The following is a 22,138-nucleotide window of genomic DNA, read 5'->3' as shown; positions in this document are numbered from 1 at the left end:
AGAAATGGGTTCTCCTTTTAAAGGACAAGAAAGTGGGAAACGGTGGCTTTTCTCTTGCAGGCTGGAAGACTTCCAGCCTGTGAGGGGCTGCTTGGGTCCCCCTGCCCCACACACTGGGGAGGGGGGGAGGGGCAGCAGGTCAGGGCACTGGGTTGGGACTGGCCATCAATGTTTATAAATGGGTCCTGGTACAAAAAAGGTTGAGAACCATTGGACCGCCTATAGTCCCTTTAAACCCTAATTTTCTGTGATGATTCTTTGCCTTCACCAGGTTGGGCCAACAAGTCACTTGGCTTGGGCAGACCTTTGACCTCAAATGAGATAACAGCATGGTTATGTCATGAATCTTTCTTAGTGTCCTGTATTGTGTATATTTATGCTGAGTTTGTAAACCCCTAGGTCTGTGGACCACTATTGCATTTATTCATTACTGTATGTAATTCCACCTGTATCACTACTTGGTGGGAGGGCATAACAAGTAAGTAGTAGCTGTAAGTTTATGAATCACTCTAACTTTTTGGAAGTTAATGGTGTGGAAAGACATGATAGAGCATGATACTTTGTTGCACCCACACATCCTATGCTGAAGTTTATATTTCTTGCTGCTTTAGCACATGGCTGTCCAACTTCTAAGCAGCTGGGGCCAAATGCCCCAAAGGCCACACCAGCAGGTGCAGTGCCAGGGTAAACCACAGCCCCCCTGAGTAGTGCGCCAGCTGGACAGTCTCCACTCCCATGCTCCACCATGTAGGAGTCCCCTTTACCCTGTACACTATGAACCTGAATGGTTCCCCTCCCCTCCCCCCTTCCACCACTGCACTATGCACCCAGGAAGTCCCCAATCACTGCACCACATGATTGTGCAGGTACTCCTCCCACTCCTGTGGACATGCACATGCCCCCTTCCCCACTGCTGCACCATGCGCACAGCCTCAGGCTCATCCTCAGCTCTCCTGACCACCCTCCATGCAGGAGCAGCCAGTGAAAGCCTGAGAAAGGAGATGGCGCCCAGAGACTCCAGGGACTATTGCAGCCAACCTGATGTGGGGAGTGTTGGCAGGGCAGAAGGTCAAGGGCTTCAGCTTAACCCCTCTCAGGCCATAAGCTGCTCTTGGGTCACCAGTTGAACCAGTTGCTGCTTTAGCTTTAATTTGTTCATGAAGAACAAATCCTATACTCTGCTTGAAACTAGTGGAGCTATCTACTTAACCTAAATTAGGATTGCATACTCATTTCAGCTGGAAATAATGCAGGATGCACATGAAAATTGTAGCCCAGTTTTTATCTTGTACTACAAGGAAATGATGTTAACATACTAATTCTGTTTCACCTTCCCTCCATACAAGATATACTCTGTGTATGAAAGGAGAAAATACGTGGTAGCTTTTGGTTTTGATAGTAAGAACATTAATGTGTGTTAATTTCATTCATGCATGGGTGACTAATGCCACCTTAGTTGGGGGGGGGATAGGGGCAAATGACCCACCAGTGACCAATCAGCAACCAGAGGTGGGACGGGTCCATCCATGGCAAAACTCACTGACTGGGAAGCTGCTGCAGAGCTACATCCCACACTCCCCTACGAGTGCTCGCAGGAGGGGCACCAGTGCTCCTGCCTACCCTCCTGCCCATCACTTAAGCGGGGGGTGCACGTGTACCCCCTACACATCACGACTGCATCCATGTGAAAAATGGACTTGAAGAGGATTGCTCTTATTTAAAAATGTGTGTGGGATTGAGGCCCTTTTTTAAAAAAGAAAAAAAGACAAAGGTATGCAAGCTTTTTTGCCTGGTTTGGAGCAGATGATATAAACTGTATGTTCCAATTTACTGGTTGTTGCTACTTATTTTCAGGTACCTTCCAAGATTAAATACTGTTAATCTTTTATGCATTCTTTTAATGCATTACATGCATAAAAAATTGTTATGCATTCTTTTAATCCTTTGCTGAGAGAGAACATTTGGGGATCAATAGATCTGCCACAGGCACATCTCATCAGAAAGCAAGAGTTTATGAAAATGGATGAAGACTTCCACACAAACTGGAACCCAAAGAGAAGCCATTCAGTGGCCACATCGCACCCGTTTTCTCCAGTGGTTAAACTCCACTCACACTAATATGATTACAGAAACACACAATGGATCAAATTCTGACTTGCATTTCTGTAATTACATTGATGTCAAATTCATGCTTTTCTGTGGGCATTTGGTGCACGTACATCTTAATAGCACTCGCTACAATTTCATTAAATATTTTAATTTAATGTTCTCTGTCTTTTGAGACATCATTATTTAGCTTTTAGGGAACCCAAAATCAGTCGGTTCCTCTCCTTCTCATTCTCACAATGGGAATGAGATGACTACTTGAGAATAATGCCCTAAGTTACCTGTGGGTATGTCTACGCATCAAAATAATGTGACACAATAAGCTCTGTCATATATCATGCCAGAATGTATTGCTTCTAGGTGCTGTATTTACACACATACCTGGGACTGCAGCACACTGAACTGGGTTGGTGTAGCCCCAAGTGGTAGGGGGGCCGCGGGGTCAGCCTGCCAACCTGGGGCCTCTCTGACCCAGTTCAACATGCTGTTGAGGGGCTGGCTGGGGCATGAGGGTGCTCCACTGTGGGGTTAGCCAGAAGGCAGCCCCGCGCTGAAGCACCCTTATGCCCCAGCCAGCCAGGTCAGCATCTACCTATACATGTGTTGCTGTGCACTAAAGAATGCCGCCATAGGACAGTATTTGTATTTACAAGTGCTAACCTACAGCAGAATTAATTAGTTTCCTGTAGCCTAGTAGCCTTCTGCTTGCAACCAGAATTCAATGTAGAATTAATTGAATCAATACTTGTACACTTTTTCTTTTAACTTAAAAAAGAGAGAGGAAATGCATATCTCTGTTAAAGTACACATGAACAAAATACTTTAAAAACAAACAAAAACGAAGCTAAAATAAGAGTTAGTAAAAGCCACACTGGACCCGTCGGCCAAGGCCCAATATTACTACTGTTCAAGTAATTTTTTAATATGAGTTAGATCTGCAGTAAGAAGAGAAAGTCTTTAAAATTATTCAGTAAATCACTAAGGGCCTTGGATACACATGATTCCCATTACTCTGTGCAACATCTTGGGGGTCAGAATGTGGTCTGAATGTAGCTCTCAGTAACACATCTGATCTGGGATTATAAGAAGTAGAAGTGAAAAAGGTGAAAGGTACTTATGAACAGTCTGGAGAAGGTTGACTCGGTGTTTAAGGAAAAACAGGCATTCCCCTCAGAAGAATGGTTAGTTAGGTAACACTTCATCTGTGTGAAAAGTGCCATGCTTGGATTATGTAATAAAAACACCAACAGTGTCTTTTTAAAACACTTTGCCACTTTGTGTGTTCCCGCAGTATGGAACCAATAGCTACATAGGTTTCATGAATCTGACGTGAAAAGATTTTTGGGTTACCCACTAAAGGTTTAGTTTGCTGGGGGCTCTGATTTTTTTGCTCTGGCCCCATCTGAGTACTACTGTTCCTTTCAGTGAAACTGTGGGGGGGCCAAAGTGCATAGAATCTATGGGAAACTTTGTTTATTAATTTATTGATGAAAACAACTAAAGCTTCATAAAATTGTTTTGTAATTTATCTGTTCCTCAAAGAGTAGAAGTTTTTGGCTTGTTATTGATCAGATTCTGGTGCCACTCATAACGAAAGGCAGAATTTTAATCTTTTTAGGATTTGTTTAGACAAGTTCTTAAATGCACCACTTTAACTTGGATTTTTTTATACTGATTTTAAATTATTGAAAAGATTGTCACCGCTGTTATCTTAGTTTAAAATGCATTCTTGAATAAAATTAAACCAAAAGAAACCTTCATAGGAATTTCTACACAACTGATTGCACTATGAATATATATACTCAGTTTAAACCAGTTAAAACATTCTCCTATATGTGAGCTCTAAGAATTGAAGCAAACTTTGACTCAAGGCAGTAAGAACTCAATTAAGCCAAGGTGTGATACAGCCATATCTGTACTTCCTCACCTATGATATCCTCACATTCATTAACTATGCTGTGAAGGACATCCAGCATGGAAGGATCTTTTAGCTATAGTTAAAAAAGATAAGGGTGTTAGTCCAGATCCTTTTTTTTAAACCCTGTGACACTTCCTCTTATAATAAAGGAATCCCAGAAGTCATCCTTTTTGTGACTTCAGAAATACCAGCACTCAGATATTACTGTGGAAAATACTATGGGAAGGCTAGTGAATAAAATGTAAATAAGTATCCAGTTTAAAATGTTGATCCTCAACATAATTATCCCACACTGAATGTTAGCTCTGGGTGTGGACTTTGTTTGAAACTAAAGCAGTATTACACAGTCTAAAACTGAGAGGGATGATTCTGTTGAATTATCTCCATGAGCCAGGGAACAAAACCAGTACAGTATGCTGATATAGCCAACAAGTCAAAAGATATTGGTAATCAACTCTCTTTTTTGGAGGAGGAGGAGTACTTTGAGCAACAAATAAGCAGAAACATCATTTGTGTCCTTGACAAGGACAAATTTTGTAAAGTCAATTTTGGAACAAGTGTGAAGTCTGTTAATTTTTTTCCAAAGAAATTGTACTCTAAGGGATATTTTTCCAGTTGTGGTACTTGCTACTGCTAGATAGAAAATTTCTGAATGTGTTCAACTTTCCTCCAAGCAAAAAGTTTGTGTCCATTCTGTGTGGAAAATCTGCTTAAGTTCAGAACAGTTACTATGTTGGGCTCTATGTATGGGATTTGCCATGAGTCAAAGCCAGTAGACTGCAGCTTCTCTTTTATGCTTTTTACCCCCAACCAATTCTTGACCAAATTATTCAACAAGGCTGCTGTGCAGTCAATAGACTCTTTTTTTTTTTTTCCTTTAGGGGAGATTTAACAGCTTATAGTTATACCATTTTATATTATGATCTTGTTAAATATTGCAGCCTAACTGGGCTAAGTGTGTTTAAATATCTGGATGGAAGATCACCAAGGAAAATCTAGGAGCTAAATGAAATAGAATTGGTAATTCAGTGTAACAGTTCTCTTGAATTTATAGTTTTATCAGATACCTTTACTGTCTTCATAGCGAGTCTGGGAATGCTGCCAAGCGTGTTCCACCCACTGGTCTCAGCACCATGCCATTGCCCAGAAATTAGGCAATGTAGCCAGTGCAGCCCAGCCCTTGGCACGTGCCTAGATGTACTGTCTGTCCCAGGTATGCTTGGTGTGTACAGTCATGCTAAACTGGCTCTCACTGCCTGATTTCTGAACTCTGGACATGCTGCTGAGTAGGAGCAAATGAGGAGGGCATGTTTCCCTGTGGTGCTTCCAGACTTGCTATGGAGATTATATAGACTGGCTCATTAACAGCAAAACCCAAATTAATTACACTGCATGGAAGGGCAGTGGTGTTTACACCCGTGCACCATCTAAACCTCACATTTTGTAATTAATTTTTCTCTGTCTACAAAAATGCCCCTTACAGTTCAAATTGGATAACATGTCAGCTTCATTTAGTCATGCAGCTGGTATATGTTGCTGTGCACATTGGTTACTAGTTCTTGCATGTGGTTCTTTGCAAATTATGCAGCAGAATGTACATATAGTTTGCTAAAAGCATTTGAGCTGCTTTTTATACTAGTTTTGTGAACTCAATTCAATTTAATTTAATTTTTGCTGAGTTTAGGTAGTGCCCTGTGTGCGGAGGCTGCCTAAACCTGCAAATAAAAAATCAAGGTCTGTGCCACCACTGTAGTACAGCTAACTCTCTCCTCCTTGCAGCTGGGCATGAAATGATTTAGCCACTCAAAGGGTCTAGCAAAAGAGAGACCATAGTATGTAACAAAAGAAAATTCTAAGAGTAGGAGCTGTTGTTTGTTGCTTCTCTTCTGTTAAGAGGCTGTATTGAGGAGTGGTGAAATTAGACTGTACCATACCATGCTTGTGTAAACTATAGCCAAAGCATTGCATGGGATCTGTATCGACAGGATTCTAACAAAAGCATTGTTGGCACGCTGAGGCAGAGTTAAGGTTGTGCTGTGGGTGAGAAATTTACCTTTAATTCATCATGTCCTGGTTTTCAGAGATTTAAGTTTAGTCACTTTTCATATGCTTACAATATTTGTAGGCATTTTAATTTCTTTGTGTGTTAAATACTGTCCTTCCTTTGTACCACTACTCAGCTGTCCCTCTTCATCACCTCTGGTTTCTTCCAGTTGGCATAAAATGCAGTGGCTGAATGTGACCTTCTCTTCTCTCATCTCTGCCCTGCCAAAGTAGCCTGGTAGTCTCTGCTTAGCTCACCACCCCAGAGAGGTGTCACTGGGCCCTGCAGGTTGAAGAGCTGGGGAGTGGATACAATACAGAGACAATTCTGGAATCAGTGGGGTTGGGTTTTTTTGTGTTTTGGGGGGTTTTTTTGTAGTGGAAGATAAATCTAGGAAGCATAGTTTTTTTGTAGACATCCATGCATCATTCCCTGGTGCAGCATATGAGGCTCAGAGAGGTGTGAAGTGGCCTATTCATGTCAGAGTATTCTCATTCTGCTGAGAACAATCCACTGGTGGTAAATGCTGTCTGGAACCAACTCCCTAGAAGTGTGAACCTCTCCGTGCACCACCTCCTCACAGCCCCATTTTGAGCCCTTAATATCCCTATTCATAGAGGCAGGTGAAGGACTCAAGACTCCTTCAGAGGGAGGAAGGCTCACCTAAACCTGGCTGACACACCAAGGCAAATGGGAGGATAGGCTTAGACTCCCATGTAAGGGCAGGGGACTTTTTATTCTTGCTTGGTGCAGGATTTCTGCCTTCCCTGAGAATTGCTGTTGCTCCAATCCTTTGTTTAACATGTGCCTTTCTGGTCAAAGCCACTGGCCTGAGAAATAAGTCTGTGAAGGGGGGTGGGGGAGGAGAACGGGGAAGCTGGGTACAGCCTCACACTGCCTGATTTATCCTAGTTTTCAAATGGGACAATGTGAAAAATGACAAGGCTCACTCCACCCCATATTCTCCAAATATCTTGGTCATTACAGTTTAGCCACTAATACTGTCCAGAACTCAAATAAGGCACAGCAGATTTCTAGACAATCAAACTCGGCATGTTGATTGACATTCTTTAGAATAATTCCCCTTTAAACAGAAAGGGCTGCTCAACCCTAAGTATAACAGAGTACCAGTTCTGTAGTGATGCAGAATTATCCTGATGCTCAGTTTGCATGTTTTAGTCTCTTTACACTGGAATTTTTATAATTTATGTCAAGAATATTAATATAAAAAAGGAAGGAGATAGGAAACTTCCTTTAAGCTGCCAGAAAAGCAGCTTACCTTAAGAGTGGTTACAAAGAGGATAGAGATAAATTGTTCTCAGTGGTGGCAGATGACAGAACAAGGAGCAATGGTCTCAAGCTGCAGCAAGGGAAGCTTAGGTTAGATATTAGGAAAAACTTTCTTACAAGGAGGGTAGTAAAGCACTGGAACAGGTTTCCCAGAAAAGGGGTGGAATCTTCATCCTTGGAGGCTTTTCAGACCTGGCTTGATAAAGCCTTGGCTGGGATGAGGTAGTTGGGGACAGCCCTGCTTTGAGCAGGGGTTGGACTAGCTGAACATGAGATCCCTTCCATCCATATTTTGCTATGATTCTTTGATTCTATGCAAATATGGACAGAAATAACTTTGGATTTTTTTTTAGGCATGTTCAGGGAAGGTTTTGTTACAGTAATCCTATAGCAAGCGGGACTCGATCTGGATTTGTGCATCACTGAGAGAATTGTAAAGTATAAGCTCCTGTATAAGTATTGTCTCCAGTGAAGGGCTCACTTGAGTTATCTATTCTTCTCAGTTTGGTTTAGCCTGAGTGAGAGCAGTTGTATTGCAAAACAACATTCAAGCTGCTCAGAGTGATTGGATTAACAGCAAGGAGTAGATGAGTTCCTACTGCATTGCTAAATCCAGAGCATATCTCCATTGTAAGTTTACCCTGTCTGGCAAATGTGATGCACTGCTTTGTGTCAGCTGCCCTTCCCTTATCACCTGGAAGCAGCACAGTGATGTTTGATGTGGCAGTGCATCAAGGCCTCTTTGCAGTACTAATTAGCTTGAGCAAAGCTCTGAATGAATGCAGCTACCTTGCTTCCAGGTTAAGTGGTAGCACATGAGGAAATGTGACATACTCAATCTCACTGCTGACTGGCACAGTCTGTGGTATTGGCACTCAAGCTTTGTCCTGTCTCCTGATGTGCCAGCTAATTTGGACTTAAAGCACTGGGCATACTCAAAAGTCTTGTCAGGGGGTACTGTTCAAATAACAGCTCAAGCTAACAATGCAGTGAAGTCAAGCACTTAGTTCTAACTGCAGAATCAAATTATTTATGGTACTACACAGAACAAAATGAATTTCATATGACAGGTGGGTGGGTGTTTGCATGCTCGTGTATGTGTAAACTAAGGCATGTCTGTCCTGTGAAGCTGATGGAGATCTTAAGATCCGAAAGATATCAGGTAAATATACCTTGAAAGAATTGTACATCTGCGTGCTACTAGACAAACTAATAGGTTTAACTTCTCTACAAAAAAGGGAAAACCTTCTCTCTGGCTTCTTAGAATTGCTTCAAAAATGTTAACAAAATAGTAGATAACATCCTCACCATGGAAATGATTGACTTGGATTCTTTGGAAACTTTGTATAAGGTCCCTCCATAAAAGATTAACAGGATAGTAAATAACTATGTGATAATATATGAAGGCTAGATCCAGTAAGACTTGGGTGTCTAAAGTAGCACTCAGGAATATAGCTGCACCTAAGTTTAACCTTGCAAAGCTTAAACTCCTGCTGCCTAACCATGAAGGTACCTAAACTTTGACTTTAAAATTACCTAAGTAACTCGCATTTCACTACTGTGTGTGCTGTGAATTGATCTAAATAAGGCTGAGTAGTTCAGCTTCTACCTAGAATCCAAAAGGAAACTGTTTTTCCTGCCGAGGTAACTTAGAGGGGTGTCATTTAGTAGGCATTTTCAACATGACTCTAACACAAACAGTTAAGGTTGGATTCTATACAAAATGTTAGGTGTTTCTTATCCTTCGAGAACATGGCCGCAGGAGGAGATGCTCACTTTCCTATAGTTAGGGACCTACCTAATTTGGGGTGGCTGCCTCCAGATTTTATGGTGTTGGGTACCAGTTTCACAGCAGAGGACACCAGGCCCCCCCATGCCTCCGATTGATTGGCTGAGGGGGCCCTAGAAGTCCCAACAATCTGTGGAGATTGACACATGGGAGGGGCAGACTTCTGGGGCCCCTTCCCCAATCAGAGTGGGGGAGGGGCACCATGCTCTGCTGGAAAAACCTCTGCCACCCCCCCCCCCACACACACACACACCTGTGCTTTAGGATGCCAGGGCTTCCTGCCTCTGTTGTATTATGACATCCCTACAACATGCAATCTGTGCATTATTCTGTGCAAGTAAAAAATGCCTAACACTGGTTCATGTCATGGAATCCAGAACCTTAAATCACCTATTAAATCTAAGACAAATCTTACTAAGGATTGAAAACTGGCTAAATTATAGGAATCTTAGAGAATGTTTGCTTATTAAAGCGTAGAGAGATTAATAGAAGCTGTCTTATGTCTCTTATGGGATACAGGTTTTAATGCATTAAAATGCGTATCTGGTATACATACTAATAAGTAGGAGAAAGCAAAAGGCAACAGTTTAGTTAAGGTTACTGGTGATGCAAAGTTGTTCTAACTAATAACAGTGGTGAAGGTCAGGAGAAGCAACAGTTGTATTAAGGGATTGAGAAGAATAATAATTCTTAGCTATTTCTAAGATGTTTATCACTGTCCTGTGTCAAGAAGAGTGGATTAATTTTTATTCTGGATGCATCTTACATTTTCACTACCCCTTTATTAAAAAATATCTATGCTAACCCTTAACCCGGGCTGCTGCAAATTAGCCCTGCATTTTCTCCAAGTGCCACTAATTCTCCTCCACTCTTCAATCTGCTGCTCTGCTTTCTGCTTCCTGCCCTATCTGCTGCTGTGCTGCCTCTCTCCTCCCTGGTCTGCCACACAAAGGCTGCATGTACCATTTGTGGCCTGCGTGCTGCACATTGCCCATCTGTTTCTTTGGAAAGATTTTGAATACAAGGAGATGCAGTAACTCACAACTGTCAAAGAGGGGGTCATTAGAAGTGATGGGATGAAATTCAAGCAGAAATTTTCTTTTGCTTTATCAGGGTGAAATTTTCTTAGAATTTAGTTAATTCTAAAGCTGTAGCGTACTATCAAGGACTGAGAACCTGTTCTGGTTCTAGTTTTAACTGAGTTGAACACAAAAAATGTGGTAGGGAAACAACTGAGCACTGATACAAATAGTCTACATTCCCTTTTATCATCTGTGAAAATTTCTTTGCATGCTAATTTAGAAAGTTAATTAAACCAACCTGTGGTATGGCTGATGGATTACCATACAGTTGTGTTCTCTTGATGTCTTGCATTTCCTCCTGTTTACAAAGCCTTTCTAAAAGTGATTTTTTGCCTTCTGTTGCTGTATGTCCTCTCTCTGTTAGAATTCTTGGAAATTGGACTATGGTGGTTTCAGAAGCACTCCTCTTATGAGGAATGTTTGGCCCTGTAGAGAAAAGCACAGTGTGTTAGAAGAAAGGTGTAGTTTGATGAAGCCAGGGTCAACAAAGGAAACCTATGCTGCATAACTTTAAATTGGTGATTCTCAACCAGGGTCCCTTGAGATCCTTTCAGAGGTGCCATGGAGTGCCACACAGTGTTATTACTGTTAGGTGGACAAACTGCTTCAAGATAAACCCAGAAATTTCAAATAGGAATCCATAGTTTTAAAAATATTTTTACCTGTTGTGGTTATTCTGAGTTCTTTGCAATAGACAAGTTGCTCTTTTTTCTGTAGTTAAAAAATGAGTGAAAACTAAAAGCCGGCATTTTCTGAGGGGACCTGTGAGTCTAAAGTGGGGTAAGGGGTGAGTCTAAAAAGGTTGAGAACCACTGCTCTAACTTCTGGCATATGCTTTTTTCCAAATACTATTATTTGCTTGTCCTAACCTGCTGGTAGGACACAGAATTGCCTGATGTATGCGAATTATTTACACCAGGGACAACAGGACAGAAATTGACTGACTTCTTATAGTATCTCTTGATACTGTCACACATTCATACCTTTTGACTTCCCACTAACAAGTTTCGTCTTTAAGTTACATATATCCATTGATGATCAATGTAAATTGCTTAGTTTTATACGTTCCATAACTCTTAACAATGTCTCCCTTTTGAGCAGTTTGCCCTGAGTTGAGTAAGCGAGTGATCCTTTTTAGGTATTGATTAAAACAATTCAGGTTTTTCTTTTCCATTCTTTGCCCCTCCCAATTTCTAAATTGTCCTTCCTTTTGACCTCTTTTCAGTATCTTGATTTCCTTTTTGGAATATGATAGGCATGTGATAGCCCAGGAATGATCATAATAATAAATACCATTTCTGATTTTTGTGCTCTGTGCCTCTCTACATAGCTGATTGTTTGGTGCATTCTAGGAGCTGCCCAACGTTCACTTAATCATGAAAATAAAATGGAATCCTATGTACTCGGCTTTTCTCTGATCAGCATCTTAAATTCTTTATGACAACTTACATATCAATATAACTTGTTTGGTCACAAATAAAGACAGTTTGTTAATTTATACATAGCATATGATGTTTTTCTGCTCATGCAGTCACTAAGTCCATCACTACAAAGTATTTGATGCTTGCTCCCCTCCCAACAAGTCATTATTTATGCACAAAAATAACCAATCCATTTTGTAGCCATTCAGATCTTGCTGTCACTGTTCTGTTAGCTCAGTTTGATACTGTGCTGAAAGATTCCTTGATGTCCAAGCATGTCTTTTGTTTAAGCTCCATATTTCTCCATTAATAACTTCCTAAAAAAATTCCAATATAAGCTTAACAGGAAGAAAGGCCCAAGCTAACGCACAATTCTCTTACCATTTGAGTGTTTCCCTTTGTCAGTGATAGTGCTAGAGGTGCACCAGTACATTGGTCCAATATTGGATTGGCACCAATATGAAGAAAAATTTGTGTATTGGAAATGGGCCTGATGTGGCTGATTAATTTGTCTGATAAATGCCTGTGCATGCGGCCTCAGCTCAGCAGTATAGAATGCTGTGTGCAGCTGGTAAGTCTGGTGTGGTGGAAGGGGAGGGGGCCAGGGTGTGGGGGGCAGATCAGGGCCCCCATGGTGAGGAAGGGGCTGCTGCACATGGTTTGTCTGGTGCTTGTCTGGGAGGGCACGGGGTGGGTGTGCCCCCAGATCTGTGCAGGGCAGGGCAGGCTGGGGCCAGGCTCTTCCTGACTGGGCAGATCGAAGGGCACACACCTGCCCCATTTCCTCCCTCACTGCAGGGGCCTTGATCTGCATACCCCCCCTTCCTTACACCCTTCCCTCCCCTTCTACCACACCAGTTTACCAGCTGGACACAGCTCTTCAAGCTGAAGAGCTGTGTATCAGAAATCGTATCAGTATTGGCCGATATGCCTCCTTAAAAATTGGCTATTAGTATCAGCCCCCAAGAATCTCTGTTGGTGCACTCATAGATAGTTCAATTAAAGTTTCCTCGCTGTGAATGTAAGATTTACAGGCTTGTAGTGCTCTGATGTCTTCCTTTAGTCTTTATCTCTCTAAATATAGGTATCCTATTTGTATTTCCACAATTTCTAATATGGTATTAAACACCTCCACTAAGTGTGTGGTGGGGGATTGTTGGGTTTTTTTCTCCCAATGTCTGAAATTTCTAAAGTATTCTTTTCTTGCTTCTATTTTTTTTAATTTCTAGTAGATTATTGTGCTGATAATGCTACATTTCCCTCACTTCTAGCAAGCACTGGAATAAATAAATCACGGGTGGGTTTTTTCCTAGACCCTGAATAAATTTCACAGTTAGCCAAATAAATAATAGCATGTTTAAACTTACACCTGGCATTTAACTCTGCAACAGTTCATAAATACCTCCAAAAAGGCAAGAAAGTCTTACCATCATCAGACGCTTTCCTCTTGATACCCAAGGGTCCTATGTTTGCAGTAACATCTCCCACTGTATCTTATAAAAGGGGGGGAAAGTATTGTGTGAATAAATATTCTGCTGTGGTGCTCTAAAAGAACAGATGTGCAAACAAAGCTGGCTTTATAATATATGAATAAATAGGTGAAGAAGGCAATTTAGAGCAAAAGTGATCTTCTGATCTGATTAGGTACTATTAGAAAGTGTGTTTATACTTCCAAATCCAGAATCGGATGAGCTTTGTGTTATCTCATGTCATTGCACCTTGCTGGTGCTGACAAAACACAGTATTGTCACTTTATTACAGTACTAACTTCATTACAGTGCCAAATAATGGCATGGTACTGTTTACTGCCAGTTTGCTGGGACCATGTTAGGGTACCAAAATGAAGGCAATATATATTATATATATTGTTTTGGTTTTTTTTAATAATAAAGGTAACTTGAGATTGATTGAAGGTTTTTGAGGTTATGTATAATATGCAACATCCACTAAATAAAGTCCAAGGCACAGATGTTTATCATGATACCCTTTACATCAAGTTAATGGGGAGCATTGAATATAATATCGCATTGAAACAGGGTTCCTATTGTTTCCTTTATACTGTGCTTCAGTAATGTAATGTCCTGTGATTCCTTTTGTTTCTGCCTTTGCAGTTCTTTATGCATATTTTACAAGCCTGTTTGATTATCTTTACAACCTGTCATTTCACCTTATTTCCATTTCTCATGTTGTAATTAACTAGTTTTACACTTTGTTGAAAGCAAACCTATACGTCTTACTGACCATTTCTGACATTTCTGTTTTTTCTCCTTAAATATCAAAAGACAGTTTCTTCACTGACTATTGCTAGTTTATTCTTGCAGTACAGATTCTAAGGTACCCTTTCTTTGTCTTCTCTGGCACTATGTTCCCTTGCAGGTGAAAGAGCAACTATCATTTAATTTAAAAAGACTGAGCTCGCTCTGCTGTTCTTAGTACCTGATATGAGATTAGAGCTTTCACATTCCCAGCTAGCTGAATTTAGAGGTTGTCTTCTTAAGATAGAATCAACTTCATCATAAAACCTCATCTTTCTTCTGGGATTACTGAGATGATCATTTTCTTTCTGCAGTGCCCGATATTCGTATTTCAAGTTCTTGTACTTGGTGCGACACTGCTTCCAGTCTCTATCTATTCCACATTTCATTAGCCTTCTGGCAATCTCCTCAAAAATTTCCTTATTTCTTGTTGCTCCTTCAAGCATTTGTTGAATTTTCTCATCTGAGCATATGCTTATCAGAGCTCTGACTTCATTATCACTCCAGTGTTTTCCTGCACCCGTATCAGTAACTGTAATAACTCTAAAGTGACTCTGTGCATCATCCGAGGGAATTTGATTGTCTGAAAAAACATGAATAAAACAATAAATGAGTATTGCTGAACACCCAGAAATGAGAATATATTGTAGGTAACATTTATTTTAATGGAATGGAGAGCAAATAACCATTAATCTCTGGATAGTCTGCCATAAAAACTTGTGATCTATGAAAATATGTACTTTAGTCATGTATATAGTACAGTGTTTTGTTTCTTCATTTGACCTCCTGAAGGCATTGAGATTTCTGGTTTTCTATCAATGATTGCACCTTTTATTGATTTTACAACTTTTTTATCCAAATACTCTGCAGAGAATAGCAATAGAGTACAAACTGAAACAGCAACTTTTATCAATGATGAGAAGAAAAATGCTCTTTAAGTATTCTTTACAAGTAAAAAAGGAAATGCTGACATGAATACTAACATGTTTAAAGGTGGAAATGGTTCCAGATTAGCATTTTGCTCATTGACTGCTTCTTGTATATAGATGGTGATCATACTCATGAACTGGGTATCAAAGTGTGATCTGGGACACCAAGAGAAATATATTTTTTCAAGTGCTTGGGAAGTTTATAGACTAATTTTTTAAAAAATGTGGACCTTATCATCAGATAGGGAGTATTAGTGTAATTTTCTAAATACAAGTTTGACATAATATGGTGTAGTTACAGACCTGAGATGGTGATGAAAACCATTACAGAGACTTTAAAAAAATAACTGAGCCAAAGTAGCTAAAGTATGAACCAGATTTTAGGGAGCTGATTAATTTAAATATCTATAATTTAAGATGGATGACAGGATTTTACTAGTACTTCAGCAGGAATGGGAAATAATACATTTAAGAAACTTATGATTGAAGCATATTACATAAGTGCATGCCTAACTACAGACATGTGATTCGTCCATTTGGTTTCAATGAAACTAATTATGCTTTCAGTTAACCGCATACTAGTATCACTTGTATATTGTCAAGATAAATGTTTTGGTAGCTAAAAGATTGTCACCCATAGTCAACTAGTTCACTTTCACTAAAAGCTGGATTGATGTGGGTGATGAGAAGTAACAGTAGTTTAAATTTACAGACTTTAAGGTAAGCTCCTTCTGACTTGCCTTGGGGTTACTGAGATTGAAATCACATGTTCTCCTTTTAAGCTGAGGTGTGTATGAAACTGGACACTTACCTGTCCCAGCTCTCTGCTTTGCTACTGATGGACCAGGTATATCCTCTGAGGTAGTGCTTACAGAATCATCATCTATTAGAAAATGCAGTTTTAGATTAAGTCTATTTAGAGATGTAAAATGTTTATATTCTCCCCACCTTACCCAGTTCCACAATATCTATTTCAATTAAAATAACTACAAACCATGTAAGGTTACTTCCAGCTGCCTCCAATTTTATTTTCCCTCCCTCCTCTATAATAAATTAGAACTAAAACTCAGATATTTATCTTCCCAACACTTGGCAGCACAAAATGCTGCAACACAAGTATTTATTAATATAATGTAAATACCAGTATGAAGATGCGTGAGAGAACTGCTTAGCACAGAAGTGGGAATTTTGTTAAATCACAATTAGCAGGCCCTGTGATAATATATTAGAAGTGTAAAGATTTAAATGTATTGGTTAGATGAGAACAGTGTAGGGTAGGCCCCTAGCATGGGAACTTGGTTTCCAATTCTCTATTCCACTGCAGTCTTTGGCAAATTTCTGTGCTCCTAAGTTCTCCATTTGTACAGAAGGGATAATGGTACTTCCCCATCCTACAAATGTTTCATGACTGACTATTGGTATATTAAAGATTTTGAGGCACTTGATACTACTTTTTCACAATGTCTTAATTGTGAAAAGCCTAGTGAAAACAAAAGTGAGCAGGGACAGCCAGTTTGCAAGCAGTTTGCTGGGAGCTAGAGAAGAAGATGAAGAGGAAGTCCAAGCTTTAGGCACCAGATCCATCTCTAGAGAGATAAATGAGTCAGAGCTGCCTGTGTGTTTGGTTTGTTGAGTTCTTGTTTGGTAGGCTGTAGGTTGTAGCCGTGTTGGTCTAAGGCAGGGGCGGGCAATTATTTTGGGCAGGGGGCCGCTTACGGAGTCTTGGCAAGCCATTGAGGGCTGCATGACAGGCAGCCCAGGGCAGATTAATATTAATTTTCTATCCGCAGGCTGGATAGAATGGCCTGGTGGGCCAGATCTGGCCTCCGGGCTGCATTTTGCCCACCCCTGGTCTAAGGACATAGGCAGACAAGGTTCTTTGGGTGAATCTGATATCTTTTATTACACATTATATAACCTGTTGACATCTGACTCCCCACGTACTTCTCCACTATTCATTCCCCTTCTCTCCCCCCGCGCCCCCCCCCCCCCCAGCCTGTCTCTCACTTGCCTACCCTTGATGTAGATTGAGGAGTCAGTAACCCCTGGTATGGGTGCCAGAGGCATTTTGCTCTTGAAGGCATTTTGCTTGGCACGTGTGCCTCTGGGTGGATAGCAGGGAAAGGGCTGGGGCTGCATGGCCACAACAAGGACTGGGTCCCTCGTGTCTACCCCACCATCTGCTTCTGGCACACCAATATCTTGCAAGTTGAAGATGGGGGTGTTTTGGGCACTCTGATGAAAAACCTTGCCAACCCCTGATCTACTTCACTGACTGCCCATCTTGTATGCATACCAGCCCAGCCTCTGGCTGCTTTACTTTTCATTCCATTCACGAAGAGCACACACCACCTGCCGATACTTCCTTAGCCTGATGAAGGGTTTTGAAACTGAAAGTAGCTTAAAAATTGTTTTCCAACTATTTAGGTTGGTCTAATAAAAGATATCAGATTCACCCAAAGAACCTTGTCTATTTGGTGGGCTGTGTGCTTGGTCTTGTGCTCTGAGCAGCTGGGACTGCTGCTAGCTGAATGACTGCTAGGTGATTGCTGCCTGTGTCTCTCAAAAGCCCTAAGGAGGGGGTACAGCCATGTCCAGCAGGGTATAAAAGAAGTCTTTCCCCAGGGACTAGGGAGTGTGGGACAGTGAACAGCCCAGTTTGCAAGCAGTTAGCAAGTCAGTTCCCAGATCAGTTTGCTGCCCCCCTCTTGAAAGGGGACTTTCAAGATAAGCTCTTTCTTTAATTAAAAAGAAAGACTAACCTACCTAACCTACATATTTTTAATATAAGGAGCTAAAACTGAGGAGTTAGAGTTATACTTAATCCCCATTGACTAACTAGAGTCCTAAGCAAGGGGGAGATCACTAGGGAGCTTGTCTGGAAATTCTCTCGCCCTTCTTCGCTGTAAGCTTGGTGAGATGAAGTCGGGCAGGGGAGCAGCAAACCAGTGAACAGGCCAGCTAACAGGGGAGTTTGCTGGGGAGGTCTGCTTGGAAAGAGGGGCAGCAGAAAAGAGGCAGTAGATTGAGAGCAAGAGAAATGGCTGGAGTACATTGCAATGCCAGAGCCACTGCCATTGCCAGCTCTTCCTCCATTTGCACTGTGAGGCGTCTGTCCGGGCAGGACCGCTCGCTGTCCAGGCTTCCACCCAGGCCCTCGCTTGCCGTTATGAAGACTGCAGCTTACAGGTTCCCTCCCTCCAGTGACAGGTAGGAGAGTGCTTGCAATGTGAGTGGTGCCTTCTGGTAATGTCTGTCAGGGAACAGGCAAGAGAGGTACAGACAAGGCTCTAAAGTGTCCTCCACCAGAAGGCCTTCATCAAACCAGTCCTACAGCAGACCTCTAAAACTGGAGGAAGGACTGCCAGAGGCAGCACTAGAAAAGGGAGAGGACATGGATTTTCAGGAAAGTGGAACCTGGAAGTTTGTGACCTCTGGCAGCAAGCAGAAATCTTTATTTCCATCTGCAGAAGTTTGCCTGGAGAGCGCTTCCTCACGGCGCTGGGGAATTGCTCTGGCTGTTTGGTTTTTTTTTACCTTGCTGCGGCCTGAAATTCTGGCTGCCGCCTCTTCTGCTGTGTCTGGTGTGCCGGGACATTCATTTAGTTACCGGCCAAGTAGTGGAGGAGTTTGTGGCTCTGCCCTGGCCCCGGGGTGGGATCAGGGGCCCCCAGAACTACATCCTGCAGGGGGTCCCCAGAGATTGTGGGCTGGCCCTGCATGTGATTTCCCTCATACAAGTTTTACACCACTGTAAGTTTCTATTTTTCAATTAAGTCACTGCTGATTTGCAAAGGCATAAGTAAAAAGAAGATATGAGCCTATAAACACTGTAGAAGGAAACCACTGCATGTAAGTAGTTCACATGACTTCTACTGGTGCACAGAACTCTTTTATTGCTTTCTTTATTTTACTTTTCTTTGGCACAATGTTTGGGTAAAGCTATTTAATATGCAAGTATCTATAGGAGTTTCTTCATCAATAAACACTCAAGTATTGAGGTTATGCTGGTATCTGATTTTGCGTGAAGGGAATCAGACCTAACCCTCCAGCTGTTTGACACAACTGACTATTTTAACTCTTAAATCTGTTCATGAATATATAATACCCCATAAACACAATACCTTGCTGCTGTCCTTGAGACGCATTGCAGAGCCCCACCAGGCTTATTCAGACAATACATAAGAGTGCTTAAGCAGAACTCAGTTACTATTCAAGTGGTCATATGTTTGTTACGTTATTAACGGGAACGGACCGAAGCGGCATGCTCATGGATAACTACACCTTAGAGGGAACATTGTTGGTGAGGCCACATCTGGAGTACTGTGTCCGCTTTTGGGCCCCCTACTACAGAAAGGATGTGGACATTGGAAAGTCCAGTGGAGGGCAACAAAAATGGTGAGGAGGCTGGGGAACATGACTTATGAGCAGGGATCCTGGGTTTCCGTGATAAAAAATCACAAATTTTCTGATTTAAAAAATCACAAAATCCATGGTTAAAACTAAATGCCCCCCACAACTCTGCTGGTGTCCCTCACTCCTCCCTCCAGCCCTGCTTGTGCCCCCTGCCCCCCAGCCGCTAGGGCTATGGGGCCAGGAACCTAGGTCCACAGCCCCCTACCCCCAACAGAAGGCAGCAGCTGCTACAGCAGGAGCACAAGCTGGCTCCCCGCCTACTGCCTGCCTGCTGCAGGCTTGGGCAGGGCCAGCTCCCAACGGCAGCAAGCACTCCTGGGGGACAGGGGGAACCCATGCCCCCCAGATCTGTGTGGAGGGTGGGGGCAGGGTGGGTGTGCACTGCCCCCGTGCACACAGAGGAAGTGTAGCCAGGGCAGCATGGAGCTTGCAGCAGCAGGCAGCTTTCACATGTGGCCCCGCTGTGCCCTGCTGCGCCAGCCGTACACACTGCACTTTGGAGAGCCTGGGGAGGGCAGCAGCATTTGCAACCCAGGGTTGCTGGGAGGGGGTTTGCAGCCAGCCTGCAGAGCTCTTTGCAAAAAGGAGAAATCCGTAGGTTTCTCTTCTAAAAGGGAAAATCCATGTTTTCTCTGTTTTTCTGTGGGAAACGGAAAACTAGGATCCCTGCTTATGAGGAAAGGCTGAGGGAACTGTGCTTATTTAGTTTGGAGAAAGGAAGACTGGGTGGGTATTTAATAGCAGCTTTCAGCTAATTGAAGAGGGTTCCAAAAAGGATGGTGCTAGACTGTTCTCAGTGGTGGCAGATGACAGAACAAGGAGCAATGGTCTCGAGTTGCAGCAAGTAAAGTTTAGGTTAGATCTTAGGAAAAACTTTTTTACTACGAGGCTAATAAGGCCCTGGAACAGGCTACCCAGAGAGGCTGTGGAATCTCCATTCTTGGAGATTTTTAAGACATGGCTTGACACAGGCTTGGCTGGGATGATATATGTGGGGTTCCTGCTTTGAGCAGGGGGTTGGAGTAGATGACCTCCTGAGGTCACTTCCAACTCTTTTTTTTTTTTTTTTGATTCTTAGATGCAACAAGCACTGTTTCTAGAAGCTAGTTTTCGGGGAAAATTTTAGTGTGTATTGTATTCAAGAAGTACAGTAAGAGAAGTTTTGGCCGCTTACTAGGTAAAAATGAAAGTAAATATGCACACAAGCCACAGGAGTAGAAATCTGAGCCTGCTCATTGCTCTAGCTGCTGTCATTCAATTACTAAAAGAAAATATCTTCTTTTTTCTCCCTGTATCCTTTCAAAAACAAGATGCACATCTTATTCCAGGGCATGTAGTATGTGAGAACATGCTGTGGTGCTTTTGTGCTTTTTTTATTTTTTTAAAGATGTACCTACAATGAAGGTGGGCAATGAAGGAGGGACACTTAATTAATTCTGGTGACCTGTTCAGGGTTGGTTCTCCCCCTCCCTCTTAGCCAGAGAGTCCACCAGGAGCCACGATGCTCAGCTGTCTGCCATGGTGGGCAGGTGGTGGCATCAGCTGTGGGAACAGTCAGCAGGTTCCAGAGCCCTGCTACAGAACCTGCCTGCACTGTCCACAGCTGCTGCTGCCACCTGCCCAATATGATAGAAGTTCCTGCCTGGGTCTGCAGCTGAAGGTGCTAGCAGGTTCCAGGTTGGGGCTCTGGGTAAGATCTACCATGTCAGAGGCTGGCAGCATCAACTCTGGATGCTGCCAGCGGGTTCTGTATCAGGGCTTTTGAACCTGTCGGTGATGTCTGCAGCTGCTGCTGCCTGCCCACTGCGGTGGAAGCCTCTCTCTGGGTCCATAGCTGATGCCGCTGTGTCAAAATCTAGAGCTGTTGGGCGGAAGCAGTCCCACTCATCTACCTAGCACCATGTAGCAGCTGGAGCTGGAGCCACCAGCCACCCACAGGCCAGATGCATTGAGTTGGTGGCCACCCGCTTGCAGGCCATATTGAATCTGTTGGGCTGGATCTGGCCCATGGGCCATGTCTTGGATGCCTCTGACCTAGAATCAAAAAAGTAAGAAAGGACCTCAGGAGGTCATTTACTGCAGTGAGGGCCAACCTTTATGGCTGCAAATTAGCCCTGCATCCTCCCCAAATGCTACTCCAATGCTTATCCTTTGCTCACTCTACTTTCTGCTCCCCAGCCTGTACTTTCCACTGGTCTGCTGTTCTGCTTTCTGCTGTATCTGCTACTGTTCTGCCTGTCCCCTCCCTGATGTGCTGCATGCCACACATGTTGTTTCTGCCACTTGTGACGCATGGCTGCATGTTGGCCATCCCTGATCTAGCCCAGCCCCTTGTTTAGAGCATAATCACCTTTATCTAAATCATCCTACTTAAGTGTTTCTCTTAGCTATTCTTAACACTGCATAAAAACTCCTCTTGCACAATGCCCATAAACATCAGAGAACACCTTAACTCTAGGTTGGCAACCTATGACCCGCAGAGTCTGCAGAACTGTGACTTCAGTACTGGGTTGGGGAGGCTCTCCCCACGCTATTTTTGCTAGGAGGCAAAAACAATGGCATATTTAAAACTGTTTTTTGCCTCCTGGCTGATCACAGGGTCCGTTGGCCAATCAGCAGCACTGGGACATGGGGGAGGAGGTGAGGCAAGAAGAGCAAAATTAAAAGTGCTACTGCACAGCATACTTCTGGTAAGATTTAGGTAGATCTCTATCCATTATGTATTTGTGCTTTTGATTATTCTTCCTTAGGTACAGTAACTTGCAATTATCATCTTGCTGTTTCTAGCCCAGCTCTCCAATCTGTTAAGACCCTTCTAAACTTACTCCTATCCTCCACTATGTTTGCTGTCCTTCCCAGTTTTACGCTGTCTGCAGACTTGCTCAAGA

General features: G+C 42.5%; 2 protein-coding genes across 7 annotated transcripts in view; one reads left to right on the top strand and one right to left on the bottom strand.

Annotated features, from left to right (window-relative positions):
• Positions 1-22,138, top strand: part of PPAT (phosphoribosyl pyrophosphate amidotransferase) — a 96,699-nt gene that overhangs the window by 753 nt on the left and 73,808 nt on the right. The gene's annotated exons all lie outside the window — the stretch shown is intronic.
• The window catches only part of PAICS (phosphoribosylaminoimidazole carboxylase and phosphoribosylaminoimidazolesuccinocarboxamide synthase), a 74,820-nt gene that overhangs the window by 19,184 nt on the left and 33,498 nt on the right, over positions 1-22,138 (bottom strand). For 5 of the 6 annotated variants that reach the window (XM_090035973.1, XM_090035975.1, XM_090035977.1 and 2 more), the window contains 4 exons: positions 15,646-15,717; positions 14,087-14,488; positions 13,078-13,143; positions 10,468-10,655 (listed from right to left, as the gene is read on the bottom strand). In XM_090035973.1, the coding sequence (XP_089892099.1) occupies positions 10,468-10,655; positions 13,078-13,143; positions 14,087-14,488; positions 15,646-15,717 (728 nt within the window). The remainder of the gene's footprint in view (positions 1-10,467; positions 10,656-13,077; positions 13,144-14,086; positions 14,489-15,645; positions 15,718-22,138) is intronic. The other variant, XM_090035974.1, reaches the window with a different exon arrangement.

The sequence above is a fragment of the Crocodylus siamensis genome, chromosome 2 (assembly GCF_052110815.1).
Source record: "Crocodylus siamensis isolate JL-2025a chromosome 2, ASM5211081v1, whole genome shotgun sequence".
In the NCBI taxonomy this organism is placed as follows: Eukaryota; Metazoa; Chordata; order Crocodylia; family Crocodylidae; genus Crocodylus; species Crocodylus siamensis.
Note: the sequence above shows the minus strand (reverse complement) of the source record. Positions and strands in the feature narration are given on the sequence as shown.